The sequence below is a fragment of the Nannobrachium achirus genome (assembly GCF_963921795.1).
Source record: "Nannobrachium achirus genome assembly, chromosome: 14".
Classification (NCBI taxonomy): Eukaryota; Metazoa; Chordata; class Actinopteri; order Myctophiformes; family Myctophidae; genus Nannobrachium; species Nannobrachium achirus.
The window spans coordinates 24,299,963-24,318,529 of NC_137821.1; the positions used below are offsets into that span (position 1 = coordinate 24,299,963).

At 44.8% G+C, this 18,567-nt stretch overlaps 1 protein-coding gene across 1 annotated transcript in view; it reads left to right on the forward strand.

Annotated features, from left to right (window-relative positions):
- dnah2 (dynein, axonemal, heavy chain 2) overlaps positions 1–18,567 on the forward strand; it is a gene marked incomplete at both ends in the record, with an annotated part of 552,347 nt that overhangs the window by 169,164 nt on the left and 364,616 nt on the right. Inside the window, 3 exon segments of the mRNA XM_080741500.1 lie at positions 9,434–9,634; positions 16,349–16,505; positions 17,162–17,336. Coding sequence (XP_080597626.1) covers positions 9,434–9,634; positions 16,349–16,505; positions 17,162–17,336 — 533 coding nt within the window.

An 18,567-nucleotide genomic window follows, 5' to 3' on the forward strand; every position in this document is an offset into this window, starting at 1 on the left:
GAAGAGGGCTATGTGAGAATTGACGAGGTTGTGGTTTGGCAGGCAAGGAGTGTGTGTGCAAAATTTGGCATGGATCGGGGCAACGGTTGCGGAGATATCTATCTATCTATCTAGGTCGTCCTCAGACGAGCCCTCCATCGTTGTTTCCAGTCATCTCGGTTCTCCATACATCTGGCCAGCTCATTGGTGTTCTGTGTCCCTACGTCTTCCTTGAGTACGTCCACGTATGTTTTTGTGGGACGTCCTCGCGACCGGTGCCCATGTGTTGGCTCCCACAGTACCAATTTGCTGGCTGGAAGCTCCTGGTGTCTTTGGCAGTGTCCTGCTAGTCTCATTCTTCTGGTGGCAATTTTCTCGCTTACCCTTGGTATACCCTCATACAGGTTCTCGTTGGTAACATGTGCACTCCTGTTGATGTTGAGTACTGCACGCAACATTCTAGTGTAGCACCCATTTAGAGACTTCTGCAGGGTTGGCTTCAGGGTCCAGCATTCACTGCCATATAGGAGAACAGACTCCACTGTTGCGAAGAAGAAGCTGAGTTTGATTTGGCGGGGGAGGTTGGAGTTCCATACACTGTTCATGCCGTTCAGGGCCCTCCAAGCGAGTGCCTTCCTTACTTTAAGGTCTTTCTCAGTTGAGTCGACCCATGCGCCCAGGTACTTGAAGTCCTTGACTTCCTTCAACACAGCTCCTTCTGTTGTTGTCAGAGGTGAGTGATCAGGTAGGTTATAGGTGATAACCTCAGTTTTCTTAGCATTTAGCCTGAGACCAACTTTGGCACACTCTATCTCCACCCTGTTCAGGAGTTCTTGTGCTTGTTCCATGCTGTCGGAGAGCAGGCTGATGTCGTCCGCATAGTCCAGGTCTGTCAGAACTACTGCGGGATGCCGCCTTGACCTCCTTGGTGTTAGTGTGAAGCCAAGCTCTTGTTCTCGTCCACCTATGGCTTTCCTGAGCGCATAATCTAGAACTATGATGAAGAGGTAGGGGGCTAGGGTGTCTCCTTGCATTACACCAGCTCGGATGTCAAACACCTCACTGCTGCCATCCGGGGTCACCACTCTGGCCCTTGTTCTTGCGTACATGGTCTCGATAGCCCGGAGAATGTTGGGAGGGACATTGTAGGCCTCAAGGATCTTCACCATCTTGCTTCTGTGGATAGAATCAAAAGCCTTTTTGAAGTCAATGAAGCACAGTACAGCTGCTAGGTTGTCCTTTTTCACCTCCTCTATTAATCTCCTTAATGCCAGGATCTGTGCTACGGTTGTTCTCTCCTCTCGAAAACCATTTTGGTTCTCTCTCAGGTGAGGGTCGATGGCATGCCGTATCCTGTTCAGTATCATTCGGTTGAAGACCTTAGCAGTGATACATGTCAGGCTGATGCCTCTGTAGTTGTCTGGCTTTGAGAGGTCCCCAGCTTTAGGCACCGGGATGATGTTAGACAGAGACCATATTTCAGGTTGCTTGTTGTGCTGTAGAGCATTGTTGCAAAAGTCTAGGATGAGGTTGTCTAGGTCGCAGTTCTTCAAGACCTCTGGAGGTATGCCATCCGGCCCAGCGCTTTTTCCCTCTCTTAGGGTGGATTTTGCCCTGGCGAGCTCGCTGATTGAGAAGGGTCCATCGTTGATGTTCAGGCCCTGGAGGACTGTTGGTATATTTTCCTCCTCTCCCTCTTCCACTGATGTTCCCAGGAGCCTTTGGAAGTGGTCGAACCATGTTGCCACTCTCTCCTCTGGGCTGTGTCCCTCAACCTGGCCCTCCTTGGCCCTCTTCCGCCCTGTCATCTCATTTATTACCTTCCAGGCCTCCCCGTATTGCCTTTCCCCCTGCGCTGCCTGCACTCTTCGCACACTTTCCATCACTTCCTCCCCTTTGATGGTGTCGTAGGTGCTGAAGAGAGACTGTTTGGCTTCGTTCAGTGTCTCGCGACCCTCCTCTGTTGGTTCACGCTCAACGTTGAGTCGTGCTTCCTCCATCCTGCCTCGTGCTGCTACAACCTTCGGATGTCTGGACCGTGGTGGTGCTCTTACTCTGTTCAACACTGGTACACACAGTCTGGTCGCCTCCTCATTCGCTGTGATGAATCTCCCATATTCACGGCTGGGCTCCTCTCCCCTATCAAGCTGCCGGAAGCGCTTCCTGACTTCCTCCGTGTACCTGGTTTGAAGGCCCGGATTGGTCGTGAATGCCTTCCAGTCATGCCGAATCTTGGGGCTTGGCTTGGGTACCCTGAGGCTCAGTCGCACCCTCATGGAGACCACACGGTGATCAGAGCCTACAGAGCTGAACGTGCTGTATGGCTCAGCGTTCAGGATGGAATTCCTCCACTTTTGCCTCACTAGGATATAGTCCAACTGGTATAGCCTAGGTTGCTCCCCAGGCCGTGAGGCTCGGTCTCTGAAAGTCCATCTCTTCCCTGTTCTCTTTCGGAACATGGTGTTCGCTGCCAGGAGCTGGTGTTCCATGAGAAGGGCTTTGAGGTATGTGCCGTTGCGGTTGGTAGACTCATGGTATGGGAATGGTGCATCCTCCTGTCCAATCCTGGCGTTGAAGTCGCCAAGGATTGCCAGGAAGTTGTGCGCTGGGACACCACGGACTGCTTCTGTGAGGTCCTCATAGAACTCCTCAACCTTCTCAGGTAGTGCCGTGTTAGTGGGCGAGTACACCACTATGACTGTTGTTACTGGGTTACCTGCAAACTCAGCTATGAGGATCCTTTCAGTGTGCTTGTGTACCCGTCGGAGAGCTCTGCGCGCCAGAGAACCCAGCATTATTCCCACACCCCCTGTTGCAGCCTGGGCCCGTTTCGCCCCGCAGATGCAGTGATGAACGTGCGTTTCTCTACTTGGTGGTAAACTATCTTGTCGCCAGTGTGGACTCTTCTGTGTTCCTGGACTCCCAGGATCTCTACCCCCTGTTCTTCAGCACAATGTGCCAATTCCACCAGTCTAGCTTCTTCTCTCACTGTGCATGCGTTGAAGGTCCCCATTACAAATGGTCTCCGACAACGCATGAGTGCATTGAATGGGATGCTGTGGTCAGACAGAACCCTCCCTCGTTCCCGTGGGTTTGAGGCCCTGTCGTCATGATGTCCTCCGGAAGGAGGACCAGCACCACCATCCGCCGCGATGCTCCTGCGGACTCCCGCCGCTGGAAGTATAGGATTTGAGATGACTTTGTTCTTCATGGTTGGCTTTTCAATGCTAGTTAAGGAATGTGGGGTCGCAAATTCTCACAGTCCTGGTTTTTACCTCAGAGTGACCTTCTCCTAGGTGGGTTGCCTACCATGGCTAAGAGCCCCACCCGCCCGACTGATAGCTCAGATTGCCGGATCTGAATGGTCCACATGCTGATGTTTTAACTCACTGAATGGTTCTAATTAAATACAAGTTCTAAAGTTTCGAAGTTTCTACCTGAGCCTCTCCCTGTTGAGTTCCATCAAGCTGTGTGCTCCATTGTTCCTTTCTGATCCATGAGTGTCTGTGTGTGGCCACTGTCTCCCCTTAAATGCATGTTGAGATGCATAGTAGGGGGAGTGACAAGTGGTGAGCACAGCCAATCAACTGAGCCAGAGGTGATAACAATGTAGTGCCAGCTAAAACCCCCCAACAGAAACCAACCTAAAATCTAAAGTAGTTGTAATTAAATACAATTCTAAATTTCAAAGTTTCTACCTGAGCCTCTCCCTGTTGAGTTCCATCAAGCTGTGTGCTCCATTGTTCCTTTCTGATCCATGAGTGTCTGTGTGTGGCCACTGTCTCCCCTTAAATGCATGTTGAGATGCATAGTAGGGGGAGTGACAAGTGGTGAGCACAGCCAATCAACTGAGCCAGAGGTGATAACAATGTAGTGCCAGCTAAAACCCCCCAACAGAAACCAACCTAAAATCTAAAGTAGTTGTAATTAAATACAATTCTAAATTTCAAAGTTTCTACCTGAGCCTCTCCCTGTTGAGTTCCATCAAGCTGTGTGCTCCATTGTTCCTTTCTGATCCACGGAGATATGAGCAGGGCAAAAGTGTGACGTGTGACTGACTGACTGACAGACTGACAGCTGGTCGAGGTTTTGACAGTAACTGCGACCTAACGGTCGCAATAATGAGCATTAGAGAGGACCAACTGTATGAAGATAGGTAGAAAATGTGTGATAGGTTTAAAGGACCTCATTTAGGGTTTAAAGTTTAAACCCTAGGGTTTTAAGTTTAAACCCTAAATGCTTTGTTCACTGGGTCTGTATGTACCGTAATTGCCGGACTATAAGCCGCACCTGAATATAAGCCGCACCAGCTACATTTCGAACGAAAAACAAATGTGTACATATACAAGCCGCATCGGACTATAAGCCGCAGGTGTCCTTCCTGCTTCCTGCTAGTGTGCCCCTGGTGGCCGTTAGCTGTAAAAATCTATATATAAGCCGCACCGTTGTATATAGGCGGTGTGAGCATGTAGGTCTATTTTCACAATAGAACCGTGTTATACAAAATGTAAGGCCTCAACTCTTAGTGCTCGTCAGTGTGAGAGTGGGGGGGTCCCCAGTTAAAAATATGATTATTTGGGGGGGTCACAGCCTGAAAAGGTTGAGAACCACTGTTTTAGAGAATGAAGACGTGTGTCCGCGGTAGGTCGGAAAGGAAATGAGGTTTGCATTGACGTATTATCAGTGGGAAGGGTCGAGGTGTGGTGATGTGGAGAGAGAGAGAGGGAGGGAGGGGGAGAGAGAACTGATGGAGGGTGAAGGATAAATGACACACGCACGCACGCACGCACGCACGCACACACACACACACACACACACGCCCGCGCTCAGGTGATGAGGATGAGATGTGAGGATAAAGCAAAGAACATTGTCCTTGTGACCTCCGCTGAATCTATAGGCGTGCGTCCTTAGCAAATATTAGACGCACGCACGCACACACGCACATGCACACGCACACACACGCACACACACACACACACACACACACACACACACACACACACACACACACACACACACACACACAGTCTTCGGGCCTGGACAGATACATACACATACACGTCGTAGATACACAGTGTGAGTATGCATTATTGCCTTATGGATTTGTCAGTGTGGTATGCAAATGACTGTAATGTCAACACTGAACACTGTGTGTGTGTGTGTGCGTGTGTGTGTGTACTGTACCGTACAGTATGTCCTGTGTGTGCGTGTCTGCCTCAGCATATGGCGGCTGTGGTATGTCGATAATATTTAGATATCAACGGTGAACATATTTACAGTGGAAGACAGGAGGAGGTCTTCATCAATGTTCTTATGGCCTTTAACCCATTTAGGCCTAAAATTATTGGATGCTTTAACTATAAAAAAAATAGCAGATATACAAGCTTGTAGATCTGCTATTTTTGGAAAAAGTCGTGAAAATGTGTGCAAATCTTTGAATATATGTATTTTCAAAGTGAATGTTTGTATCTCACATTTTGCTTCTGGGTGATCCCTGGAACTAAATATTTTGAGATGGTGGTCCGTGGCCAAATACATATCATTTTGGGGGTCCTTCATATGAAAAGGTTTGAGAACCATCTGACATAGTAGTCTCTTAAGAACAGACTAACTGAGCTCCAGTTAAGTGAAAAGGACCTTTTCTTTGCTGACATAGAAACATAGGTTTTTCAAAGAATCTTAGAAGGATTCAAAAGACAAAAGAATCGGGTCAAAATTCAAATTTTCAGGATTTTTCTAAAATAGCAGAGCTACAAGCTCGCAGTGCGGCACTCGGTGCCACGCTGTGAGCTTGTATATCTGCTATTTTTCAATAGTGTACCCGTTCTGAATGGGTTAATTGATTTATTCACATTTGACAGTGAACGAGGAGAGCAAGGGCAGAGCGGAGGTGCCGGTACGCAGCGAAGAGCTCCCCTCCCCGGCTAGGAATTGAACTGGAGACGTTGGCGGGTTTTTGTCTAGTCAGCGTCTATGCCGGCCGAACCACCAAGGCGCTAATGCTAATCTATAATTAAATTGATATCTATTACTTGCAGACAGTCCTGTATGATATATTTATGTAGCTTGTGAAATTAAGTTAACCATTTATAAGCTCTATATGAATCTACTTCTTCATAAAATGAATGGCAGAAATAGCGGATATATAAAAAATGTAGATTTACTTGCAACAAATCTTGACGTGATGCTTAGTGAGCTTATAGAGCTGCTATATTTGCTCATCATTTTTCATATTTATTTATATATTTGAAGAGGTTTTTTGGGAATGTTTTCCAAAATAGGGACACCAAGGTCAGTGTGTTGTTTGTACTAGGGCTGTCACGATTATGACATTTTACATGACGATTAATTGTCACTCAAATAATTGCGATTAACAATTTAATTGTGTTTTGACAATTGCATTTCTGTTTGGCTTTTAGGCTGCACATGGTAGATATGACACATAATTTAAAAATACAAAGAAATTACTCACGTATTTGACAACTCTACTTAAAAAATAACATTGATAGATGCGACGCGTTGTGAGCTTGTAGATCTGCTATTTCCACTATTTTTTACTTAAAAAAAATATATATATGAACATTTTCCAACATGGAAACGATTATGAAAAATAAACGCGATTATGTCAAATAATCACGATTAGACGATTATGTAATAATTGTGACAGGCCTAGTTTGTACTCAACACACCATTATGTGTGTTCAACACAAGCTGTGTTTTATAAAGAATAGTAACAAGTTACATCCAAAGCGTTAAAGGACCAGGTCACCTCTGGGACAACCAGATCTTATTTTATTGTTGTGTGGGACACGATCAACACAATCGTGAACTATTTTTTTGTGTTCAATCTGTGTTTTTAGATATGTTAGTATTTCAGCATGCTACAACTGGTCATATGATGCATTTTGCATCATATGACCAGTTGTAGCATGCTGAAATCGTCTGAAATACTAAAATATCTAAAAACACAGATTGAACTAAAAAAATAACTCAGGATTGTGTTGATCGTGTCCCACACAACAATGTCCCAGAGGTGACCTGGTCCTTTAAATGATTCTGCATTTCATATTGTTTCTTCCTCTCATATTACTTTCTTACCCAAGACCTGAGGGCGATTCTACAAATGCCTTGTCAAAATCCAAACCGTTTTCTTAAAAAAAAAAAAAAAAGTATGTTGCTATAGGCCTATCAGTGGGGCTCACACCTGTTCACGTCAAGGAAAATGATATGTATTTGGCCACGGACCCCCATCTCAAAACATTTTGACTCCCAGAAGCAAGGATTTGAGTTAAAGATGTTTAAAAAATTATTTAAAAATATATATTCAAAGATTTGCACAAATTGTCTCAATCTTTCAAAAATAGCAGATCTACAAGCTTGTAAGGCAGCATGAAGTGACACGCTATAACCTTGTATATCTGCTATTTTTGAATAGCCAAACAATATGCTACTGAATATATTGTAGCTAAAATTTAAAATTGGGAAAGCATAGGTGTCGAGTCGTATGCTTTCCCAATTGTAATGGATTAAATCAAATGGTTAAAGGCAAGACATGCGTGTATACTTTTCCCAACTTTAAGCATATTTATCTCACCAGTTTCATCATCGTCATCTGATTTATTTAAAACCTCCGAAAATAAATGCAGGCAGCAGTCAAAATCAAATTATAATAAAGGAATACGTGTTGTGTGGTGGGTTATGGCTGATTGAAACAGTCATACCTGGCCAGAGTTAAACTAATTTGAGCTAGACTGCTGTTGTGCATCAAGCTAATCAATGCACACAGGATAAATCAGCCATGGCTATAATAAAATACAAATTTAAAATAGCTGCACTAAAACCTTAAGTGTAGGCCCGGCATGATTGGTTTTATAAAGTACGTAAATGCTCTGATGAAGGCTCTTGATGAACACAGAGTAGTAGAGGTCTTCTCGGGTCCAATTTTAACTACCCGAACCCAAATGGACCCGGGGGAAAATGGAGCCGTCTATTATTTGGAATTTCAGAACCATTACCCGAGAAGCCCTGACACATGATGGATCCGGTCCCAACGGCCCGCCTGTTATTAGAAAAATTAGAGCCGATACCCGCGCAGAACGAGAGATCCGAGACCCAGTAAGTCAATGCGTAAGGCCTTTTACTTGCGATAGAGTATTTCTGTATCGCGGTATTTCTACTTTCAACTTAAGTAAACCCAACCCAAGTGTACTTCTTCCACCACAGCAGACACGGCTGTGCGTCCCGTCAACATGGTGCAGGTCAGGCACGTGCACACATAGACATCAAAGGGAACTTGAGCCCCTGGCCTGCCCTTTTATCCGTCTGTAAAAAGTGCCCTCTCCAGACCTTGAATGCAGTTTTTACTATGGTGAAAGAATTGCAAATGCCCTCTTTGCGTGCCATACCTGAAGGCAGCATTCAAGAACTGTCCAAACTCTCCTGAACTTGAATGCAGCATCTTATGTTGAAAAAATTGCCCTCTCTGTGTAGAAATCCATGCCGTTACGCCACGTCTCCAGGGTTAGGGTTAGTGTTGTATCAAGCACTGAAAATAGCAGACCTCCAAGCGTTGTGAGCTTGGAGGTCGGCTATTTTCAATGTTTTCACCAAAAGGCCCTTTTAGAAATTTCAGCCCCTGCCTCTCTTAAGCCCCTATCAGAGTGTAGTCCGCGGTGATGGTTTATCACCGTGGTGTAGTCTTTTTAAGTCAGAAAACTACAATATTATGTCATTACCCTCGGTGAAGAGCCATCACAGCGGACCTAGACATCTCTCCTCTGTTTTTACCCTCAGACATCTCCTCATCACCCCGTTCACTGATTGGTCGATCTAGAATAGATCAATCAGTGTGCCCCCTGGTTTTAGAGGCACGGTGATATGACTTCACCGTGAGTCTGTGACTATGATGGCCATCACATTTTTAGGTGATAGTTTATCACCTAAAAGTTGAGGTGATGGCTCTTCACCTCAGACTCTGATAAGGGCTTAAAGAGGCGGTGCCATAGTTTAGTACTTTTTCTGGGTTTCATGTGTCTAAGAGGTTGACAGTACTTCATTAGACCCCCTGGTGTGGTTGTTATGAGCAATTATGTATTGCCTTTCTATTTGGGTTTTAGCTGTAGGCTACCACCTTGTGGGGTCAAACGTGCCGGTCCAAAAACACAGATACTTATTACATCACAGAATCAACCCCTCCCCTAATTACCATTCACCCAACATACGTGGGTGTGGCTAACTTCAGCTGGGTCACCACCCACCATGACAACCACGCATACCAATGAACTGGTGGGTGTGGCCACATAAAAACATAATTTTAACTATTTCTGTACACTTTTTTGGAAAAAAAATTCCTCCTAGTATATAATTATAATAGTAGATAATCATGTTTTAGAGGGGGGGAAAAATCATGGCACCTCATCTTTAACATTCTCTGTCTGCACGTCCCTGATTGCAGGTACACGGAGGTGGCCAACAACGTCCAGAAGGAGGAGGCGGTGGTGGTGGTGCAGTTCGTGCTGCTGGACTGCACGCCACTCAAGATGTCCCTGGTGCAGCACTGTGCCGAGTGGCAGGGCAAGTTCACCCAGCTGCTCAGCCTCATGGCCTGCACGCGCCTCCGAGAGCTGCACGGCTACCTGCACGACAACTCCTCCAGGTCTGTCATCAATCATGGGGCAAAAAATAAACATTTTTGGTAGGGATGCACCGATATGGGAATTCTTGGCCGATACCGATGTTCAAGATAACAATTTAGCCGATAGCCGATACCGATATTTGGTTATGTGGTTTTGGGTGTTATCATTTCCCCTTTTGGGCCAGAGAAACACATAAATCAACATAAGAAATAATTGTTCAGAATCTACTCTGTTAGTAGGCTGCAAATAACCAACACACCAACATAGCCAGCGCAAAATGTATGCTTATCAACAACAAATAAATATCGGCTACTGCCATGGGTTAATGTCAGCTTTATTTGCCGATATCAATATTGGCCGATAATGGCAAACATCAGCTGATACCAATGTGTGGCCGATATATCGGTGCATCCCTAATTTTTGGGCATTGAATGTGTTAACTTTGACAGCAAATTCGGATTTAGTCTTAGTCTTTTGAATAACACATAAAAATTTAGTTTTAGTCCTATCAGTCATCTGAAATAGTTTAGTCTAGTTGGCCAAGTATCCAAATATTTTTAAACTAAATTAACTCATTTGCTAGTGCTGCCAGCATGGGGTTTAAGGAGCTTGGAGAGGTAGCCAGGAACTTGGTTGTTGAGTACCTTTTAGGTGGTGGATAGAGCCTGTTTTTGATTGGGAGCCAGTGAAGGTCTTGGTGGATTGGCCAAGCTTTGCCGCACATGTGTGCCGCTGTAACAATATAAGTGATGGCAAACACCATTAGCTCTCTATCCTTCTAGAGCCTTGCTGAAACCAAACTTCTAACATCCGCTGTTTTACTGTTGTCTGAAATGTTACGGTGGACACTGCATCTGAAAGGATCTCCAAAGAGAGATTACCACACTGCTGTAGCAGCGAGCGAGCAGCAGCTCTACTCCTTCCCTGGGTACCGCACGGAGTACATAAACCGGATTGAAGTTCATGTCTTCAACACAGTGTCTTTGCGCTGGGTGAAGTTACCCCCAGCGACACCCAGAAGAGAAGAATATCCCATTGCTGTTCGTTTTCCATCCTGTCGCTTTCACCACACAGCTGTGTTTATAGAGGATACGGTCTACATCTGGGGAGGCTACTGGGGAACGTATTGCTACAATGAGCTTTATTCATTTGATGTTGCCACCCGTAGATGGTTGAAACCCAGGGTTTATGGGACAGTTCCAGAAGGGAGGTATGGTCACTCATCCTGTGTCTTGGAGAAGGTCATGTATAGCTATGGAGGGTACAGGGTATTGACTAATGATGTCTACAAGTTGGACACCACCACAATGGTCTGGTCTTTAATTGACACCAGAGGAATTACACCACCTAGTTCAAGCTGTCACTCTGCCACTATCATCGGGACAAAGATGTTTGTATTCGGGGGCCTAGGGCCTGGGGTCCACTACAACGACATCAAAGTGTTTGACACAGAGTCTAACTGCTGGCTGAACACACCTTCTGCACAGCTTCTTCCAAAAAAACGCCAGGATCATATAGCCTTTGCCTACCATGGTGAGCTGTACATATTTGGAGGCATCGACCAGAACCAGACCTTCAATGATCTGTGGAAATTCAATCCAGAAACATTCTCCTGGAAGAAGCTTGAGCCCCAGGGGAAAGGCCCGCGTCAGTTGTGGATGTTCAGTTGCATGGTGGGAGATTGTATCATCCTCTTTGGCGGATACAAAGGACTCAGACACTCTGATGACTTCTTTGGAAGATACAACGGACTCAGACGCTCTGATGACCTCTTTGGAAGATACTCTGATGACCTATTCATCTTAGATTTACGTCCTAGTCTGAAGACGTTATGCAAGCTAGCAGTTATTCAGTGCTGTCTGGATCAGTCTGCAATCCCACACAATATCAAGTGGGAACTGGCAGCCATGACAACCTATAAAAATGACAATGGTAGTGAACAATTCCCGAATAATTAGTGTGGTTGCCTGAAAGACAACCACACTATTGTTATCAGCTCGAGTTTCATTGGCTAAAAGCAGTTTTTCCCCCCCTAAAAGTTCTCTTGAAAAACCCTTGAAATAACACTGGGTGATGTCATCAACTGGGTGGTGACGTCACCATCAACATACTTGGTGACGTCACCAACAGCAAGTGCAACCTGTTTCACGCGACATCATAATATCTTACTAACAGTAAGGCGCCCTAAGGGTGAAAAGCGACCTAAAGGGCGTGGTTGCGCAGGGCGGAATTTGCACAGGACCGAATTCATGTGATTCGAGGTGCGGTTGGTTGAAGTTGGACAAAATGTTTTCCCAAATATGGATCATAGATGTCTTATGTTATAGACCACATGAGACTCACACAATATGTCCATATGGACATTCCAAGCTATGGGCTTAGAGATTGGCCCATTTATAAGTCTGGTTGGCTGAAATGTCATGTGAAGCTCACCGATCCAAGTTTTCGTCTGCTTTTTTTTTCATTTCTCCAAGGGTTTTCCCATTGGATGACGTAAGCGCGGACTCACAGACGGACGTAGATTTTTCCTAATTTATAGTTATAGATTACTAAATAAATAAATGTGCTCCTAATGAGGAAAACATAATTCTTGTTGTTAGCCACTTTGCTGTGTTGTGACCCACACATGTTTCAATAACACAGTGGTTAGGGTTACACTGTGGTTTGAGTGACACTTCAACAACGAGTCGGCAGCAATGTGGTTGATCACGCTTGGTCGTTTTGTAAACTGGCTGTGTACAAGAGTCTCTTGTTATGAAGTAGCTAGTCTCTCAAGCCAGACTGTCTCTTTCACATTCTTTGAATGCCACAGAGAGTCTGTAATTCTGCCTGGTAATAATTGAAAACAGTCATCTGAATTTGAAACATTAGATTTTTTTTATTTATTTTTTTGAGGAACCAACACGTCTTGTCTTGAGAGATTATGAAGTAACTGACTATACTACGGAAATGTGGAGAGGTCTGGTCTCTCTCATAAAACAGCAAATGTCATGATGGCATAATCATTATAAGACTGGAAAGAGTCCCTTCTGTGTATTTCTTTCACTATTCATCCATATAAACCCAGTCTAATCCACCTAGGGAAACTGCCAGAGTTGTACATAACCAGGAGTTTGGGTGTCTCTCAGTGCATACATGGTGCGGCATGGCTCAGGAGGTAAGAGCTGGAAGGTTGCCGGTTGGTTCAGTCCCTGGCCTTTTCCTGGTTGTTTGTCCTTGAGCAAAACACATAGGGACAGCAGTGGCTCAGGATGTACTTAAAGAGGCGGTGCCATAGTTTTGTACTTTTTCTGGTTTTCATGTGTCTAGGAGGTTGACAGTACTTCATTAGACCCACTGGTGTGGTTGTTATGAGCAATTATGTATTCCCTTTGTATTATTATTTTTTTCTTTTTCCTGGAGGCTGACACCTTGTGGGTCAAAAGTGCCGGTCCAAAAACACAGATACAATTACATCATAGAATGATGTAATTGTGTCAAGTTGTCTCTGAGCAAAAACACACTGGTGGTACCTTGCATGGTTTCCTCCACTGTCCGTGTGTGAATGTGTGTGTAATGCACAATATAAAGTGGTTTGAATGGACGCTGCACCGTCCGTTGCTGTCAGGCAGAAACCTCTATTACTGCATCTCCATGTTTTAACTTCACACAAAAGCATCAAAAGTAGCAGATGTACGAGTTGTCGATCGGCTACTTTTTTTTTCTTTTTTTTTGGGTATTTCAATCCTGAAAGGTACGTTTAGGACGTTTCCGTTTCCACCCGACGGATGATTTCACAAAGGAACGCAAACTGCTCCTGATGAGCAGGTTGGTGCCATGCATGTGCACGGCATTCATTGTAGCGTATCGTTTTTGTTGTGTGGAAACCTTGTATGTCCAAAACCATTCGTTTTGTATTTACCATTTTCAAAAGGATTTAAAATAGTGAAAATAGCTAATCTACAAGGTGTGAGGCGTTGTGTGCTTGTAGATCTGCTATTGTCACTAGTATTGTGCGACAGTCTGTAAGATGAAACAGGGCTTTACTTTACAAAAAAAAAGAAACATACAAATTTGAAATACAAGGTTTCTGCTCGACAGTGACGATATAATGTGTACCACCGTGTGTGTGTGTGTGTGTGTGTGTGTGTGTGTGTGTGTGTGTGTGTGTGTGTGTGTGTGTGTGTGTGTGTGTGTGTGTGTGTGTGTGTGTGTGTGTGTGTGTGTGTGTGAATGGCTGAAGGTGAAATGCATTATTGTAGTGAGAGAGATGTTCCATGGGCCTGATTTGTCAGGCTGTGGTGCTTGTGCTCTAATACCTGGTGAGGCAGCGGCTGTGGGGCGTAAATGAAAATCGCAGTGCAGAATTGCGCTGTTCATTTTCATACAATTTGTGCTCGCAATCTGCATTAAATAACCTCTGATTTTCTAAGGCAGCTGGTAATTGCTCAATCAGCGAATGGGACCCGTCTTCTAGGCACATTTTTGAAGGTGAAAGCAGAGCTTTTTTGCCAGCAGGGGAAATTAACTAAGTACATTTACTCAAGTACAATGTTGAGGTTTACTTTGCTTGGGGTTTCTCATACTTTATACTTACTTACTATACCACTCAAACTACATCTCAGATGTATTGAAGTTAAAATTCACTGCGTTCGCTTGTGAGATTCTGCATTGTTAGGCAACGGTCTCTGTTTGTGTCGGATGTCAGTGGCGTCAGTTCAGCAAAAGCTAAGGTATGGCAACATGACTGGTGTCTTGCACGCGCGCCTTTGTGCGTGTGCAAGACCCCAGTCATGTTGCCATACCTTATCAACAGGCATGATTTTAAGAAGTACATTTCTCCCCCTGTAAGGTAAGGCAGCTGCCATACTGTGCCATGCCCAATTGACGCCTCTGTCGGACGTCAATGCACGTTGTCCACCGCACATCGCCCACCCATTAGCCAATTCTAGTATAGGATTATTACAAAAGACGCATTAATGGCGTACGCCCTATTTTATACTTTGGATATTCAAAAATATTAGAAAAGTGTTTTCTTTTCTTCTTCTTTTTTTTTTAAAGCTGTATCACAATACGGCCAGAGCTTATGGTTATTCGGGGTTCTTTGGCATGTAAAAGTTTGGGAAGCCTTGCTTTAATTAGGACGGGCTGTGTTTAATGTTAATAATATAAGCCAGGGGTCTTCAACAAGGGGTCCGAAATCTTCCAATCCAAATCTCCAAATCCAAATCCAAATCCAAATCTCCCAATCTTCCAATCCTTTTTATATTAACAACTTGAACCCTTGTGTCCATATTCTGAGAACTGTTGCCAAAAATAGCAGATCTACAAGCTCACAATGCCTCACGCTGCGAGGCGTTGTGAGACTTGTAGATCGGCTATTTTCGGCAAAGAGGTTTGGTGTAGAGGGGAAAAAGAGCAGACTAAAGTACAGAGTGAAAGGTCAAGTTTATTAAATATTGACGGTTCAAGTGGAATACACGATGATTGTGCTGTCAAACGATAGAACAATATGGAATCTATGAAAAAGTTGTGGGGGTCCCTGCTTCATCTCTCTCTCTCAACTAAGGGGTCCTTGGCCTGAAATCGTTGAAGACCCCTGGCGTAAGCCCTATTTTATACTTTGGCTATTCAAAAATATCAGATCTACAAGCGTTTTCTTTTTTAAAGCCGTATCACAATACGGCCAGAGCTTATGGTTATTCGGGGCTCTTTGGCATGTAACAGTTTGGGAAGCCTTGCTTTAGGATGGGCTGTGTTTAATGTTAATAATAAGCTAGTGTAAGACACCTGATGCAAGCTGGAAACCAACCCATATGGTCTGCATAAGCTGAATGCCGGGAGGTCTGAAACTCTGAGTGAGTGAGTCAGTCTATGCAGCCAGCGTATTAGTGGAGATTTTATTGATCGGTTCTTTTAATTGCGTTTTCAGACATTTGATTTGATTTGAAAATCACGTTAATGAGGTGAAGGTTTATATCCCACTGTGTACACAGTTTGCAGTTAGGTTATGATTATGTTACATTATGTACCATCCTTGACTGTATAGAGTCCACACAAGTCAATACTCTGCTATATCCTACTGCTGTGAAACGCAATGAAATATGAAACAAGAGGGAACATATCGTCTCTGTCGGGCAGAAACCTTGTATCTCCAAGTTTCAAATGTGTAGTTTTTTTTTTTTCGCGAAGCGAAGCCCTGCTTCATCAGACAAGGCCGTCGCACAAAAGTAGTGAAAACAGCAGATCTACAAACACACAACGCCTCGCGCTGCGAGGCGTTGTGTGCTCGTAGATAAAAAAAAATAACATTTTTTAAATGAGAAATGCAGAACAAACGATTTTGGACATACAAGGTTTCCACCCGACAACGACGATATCGTCTCTGTCAGGTGGAAACCTCATATTATGTCCAAAACTGTTACTGTTAAATAGCGAAAAGTAGCAGATCGAAAGCTTTGCGCCGCGGTTTCGGGCCGCGTTTCTAGCTTGTGGATCTACTACTTTTGTGTGACACTGTGGTATGAATGAGGGCTTTTTTTTTTTTTTTTTTACAAATAAAAAATAAATAAAAACACAAAGTTAAAATATGGAGATAAGAGGTATCTGCCTGAGTAACTACACGTGTTGATCCGTTTAGTATAGATGTGTGTGTTTCTCTGTGAAGGCGAGATGACTCAGCCTGGTGGTTGTGTGTATGTGTGTGTGCGTGCGTGCGTGTGTGTGTGTGCGTGTGGGTGTGCGTGTGTGCGTAGGCTGTGTGCACCCACCGTGACCCAGGCGGAGCTGGTGGAGAGCCTGCAGCTGTTGGAGACCTTGCAGGGTGAAGTGTCCAGGCTGGAGGCTCAGATCGCCCCCATTCATGAACAGTTTGCCATCCTGGACAAATATGAGGTGCCCGTGGAACTGCCTGTAAGTACTGTACTGTACTGTACCGTCTGACTGTAGCCCAAAGGGTTCCCAAACGTTTCAGTGCCGCGACCCCCTCAACATAATCATATATGAACTGGGGACACCCCCCACCCTGACTATTACTCAGATTTGTTGGCATTACGGTTAGTTTGACTCTGTTCCACAGATAAGTGTTGTGAAAATTACAACTACAAGCTCACAATGCTGGGCTTTGTGAGCTTGTAAATGTGATATCTTCACAATGTTTTACCTCCACCGGCTGTCAGTCAGTCTGTCTGTCTGTCTGTCTGTCAGTCTGTCAGTCACACGTCACACTTCACACTTTTGCCCTTCTCATATCTCCGCCACCGTTGCCCCCATCCATGCCAAACTTTGCACACACACTCCTTGGCTGCCAAACTCCTCATTTCTCACATGGCCCTCTTCTAGTGCCACCATGAGGCCGATTCTTGCAAAACACATTTTTGGACACTGCTCCTACAGATTTTGCCCTAAAATCACGCAAAGCAGTACACAGTATCTCTAAAGTCTGTATGTATGTATATGAAACATTTTCAACATTCACGATTATGACGATTATGAAAAATAATTTGCGATTAGACGATTATGTAATAATTGTGACAGCCCTAACACACACACACTCTCCCCTCCTGCAGGTGCAGCAGATGCTAGAGACGCTGAACGGCGAGTGGTCGTGGTTCCGCAAGACGCTGCTGGACAGCGGCACGGTGCTGAGGCAGCGCAAGGAGGAGGTGAAGAGAGAGCTGCTCACCTCCGCCAAGGAGTTCAGCATGAAGGCCCAGCGCACCCTGCACGAGTTCCACAACTCAGGTCACCACCAAACACCACCCTCCTCCCACCTCCCCATTTAAGCCGGTTTTCCACAGGCCCAACTCCACACCACTCCACACCACACCGCCCACTTGTGTCAGGTTTTCCACTACAAGTAACTGGGTAGAGTGGTGTGAAAGTGGTACTTAACGGGGTACTAAAGCAGCTCCACTCTTGAGGTGGTCCGGCCTGGGCTAAGTGAGGCCAAATCAGTGACGTATACACGCTGCTGATACTGATTGGTCAGAGACAGAGTCTCACGGCTGTGTCTTTCAACACAACAACTTGAGACAGATTTTAGTATGCAGTCACGGCTGCAAATCAAATATAAAAGCAAAGCCTGTTTCTTTTATATATCTGTTTATAAAGAGGACGATTAGGCAGAATTGTGTTCCCCAGCCCTGCAGTTGAGATACCACGAAGCACCAAGAACATTAACCAACACAAACAGTGGACATAAGCTATATCGTCGCGAGTCGCAATTATCAACGGCAAATGCGTCGGCAATCCGTAATTTTGTATAGATCTCAGTGAGATGTCTCCTGTTTGTATTTGTAACTGCATGTGTTGAATGGGGGAACGAATCTACAGTAGCCTACATGTACTGTACTGTACTGTTGCTGCGCTAGCATAGCCTCTACAGTACATTAGCTAACTTCTTTGTGTAGTTTGGCCAATAAAGTTATTATTTGACCATGAACATCCCGACGTTAGTCGTCGCTATAGTTGTAAAGACTTGATGAAGACCTGTGTGAGCGTGTGGCATCTAAAACATTGTCCACCACATCTCTGTGTTGAATGGGGAAAAGAATCTACAGTAGCCTACATGTACTGTACTGTAGCTTAGCATGTATGCTAGCGCAACTAGCCTCTACTCTTCTTTGTGTAGTTTGGCCAATAAAGTTATTATTTGACTATGTTCACCCCGACGTTAGTCGTCGCTATAGTTGTAAAGACTCGATGAAGACCTGTGTGAGTGTGTGGCATCTAAAACATTGTCCACCACATCTCTAAAAATAATTAGCGCAAGTTAGCATCTCCGTTGTGTTTACAGACAGAAGATCCTATCCGAGTGTATGTTGAAAGGGACGTCGATTTCTTTCGGGAGCGGAGGGGAGGAGGGGGAGAGGGGAGGAGGAGAGGAGGGGGGGGGGGGGGTACTGTAGTGGAAAACCTACATAAAAAATGCGGCGCGGTGCGGTGTCGTGCCGTGTCGTGTAGTGTCGGGCTA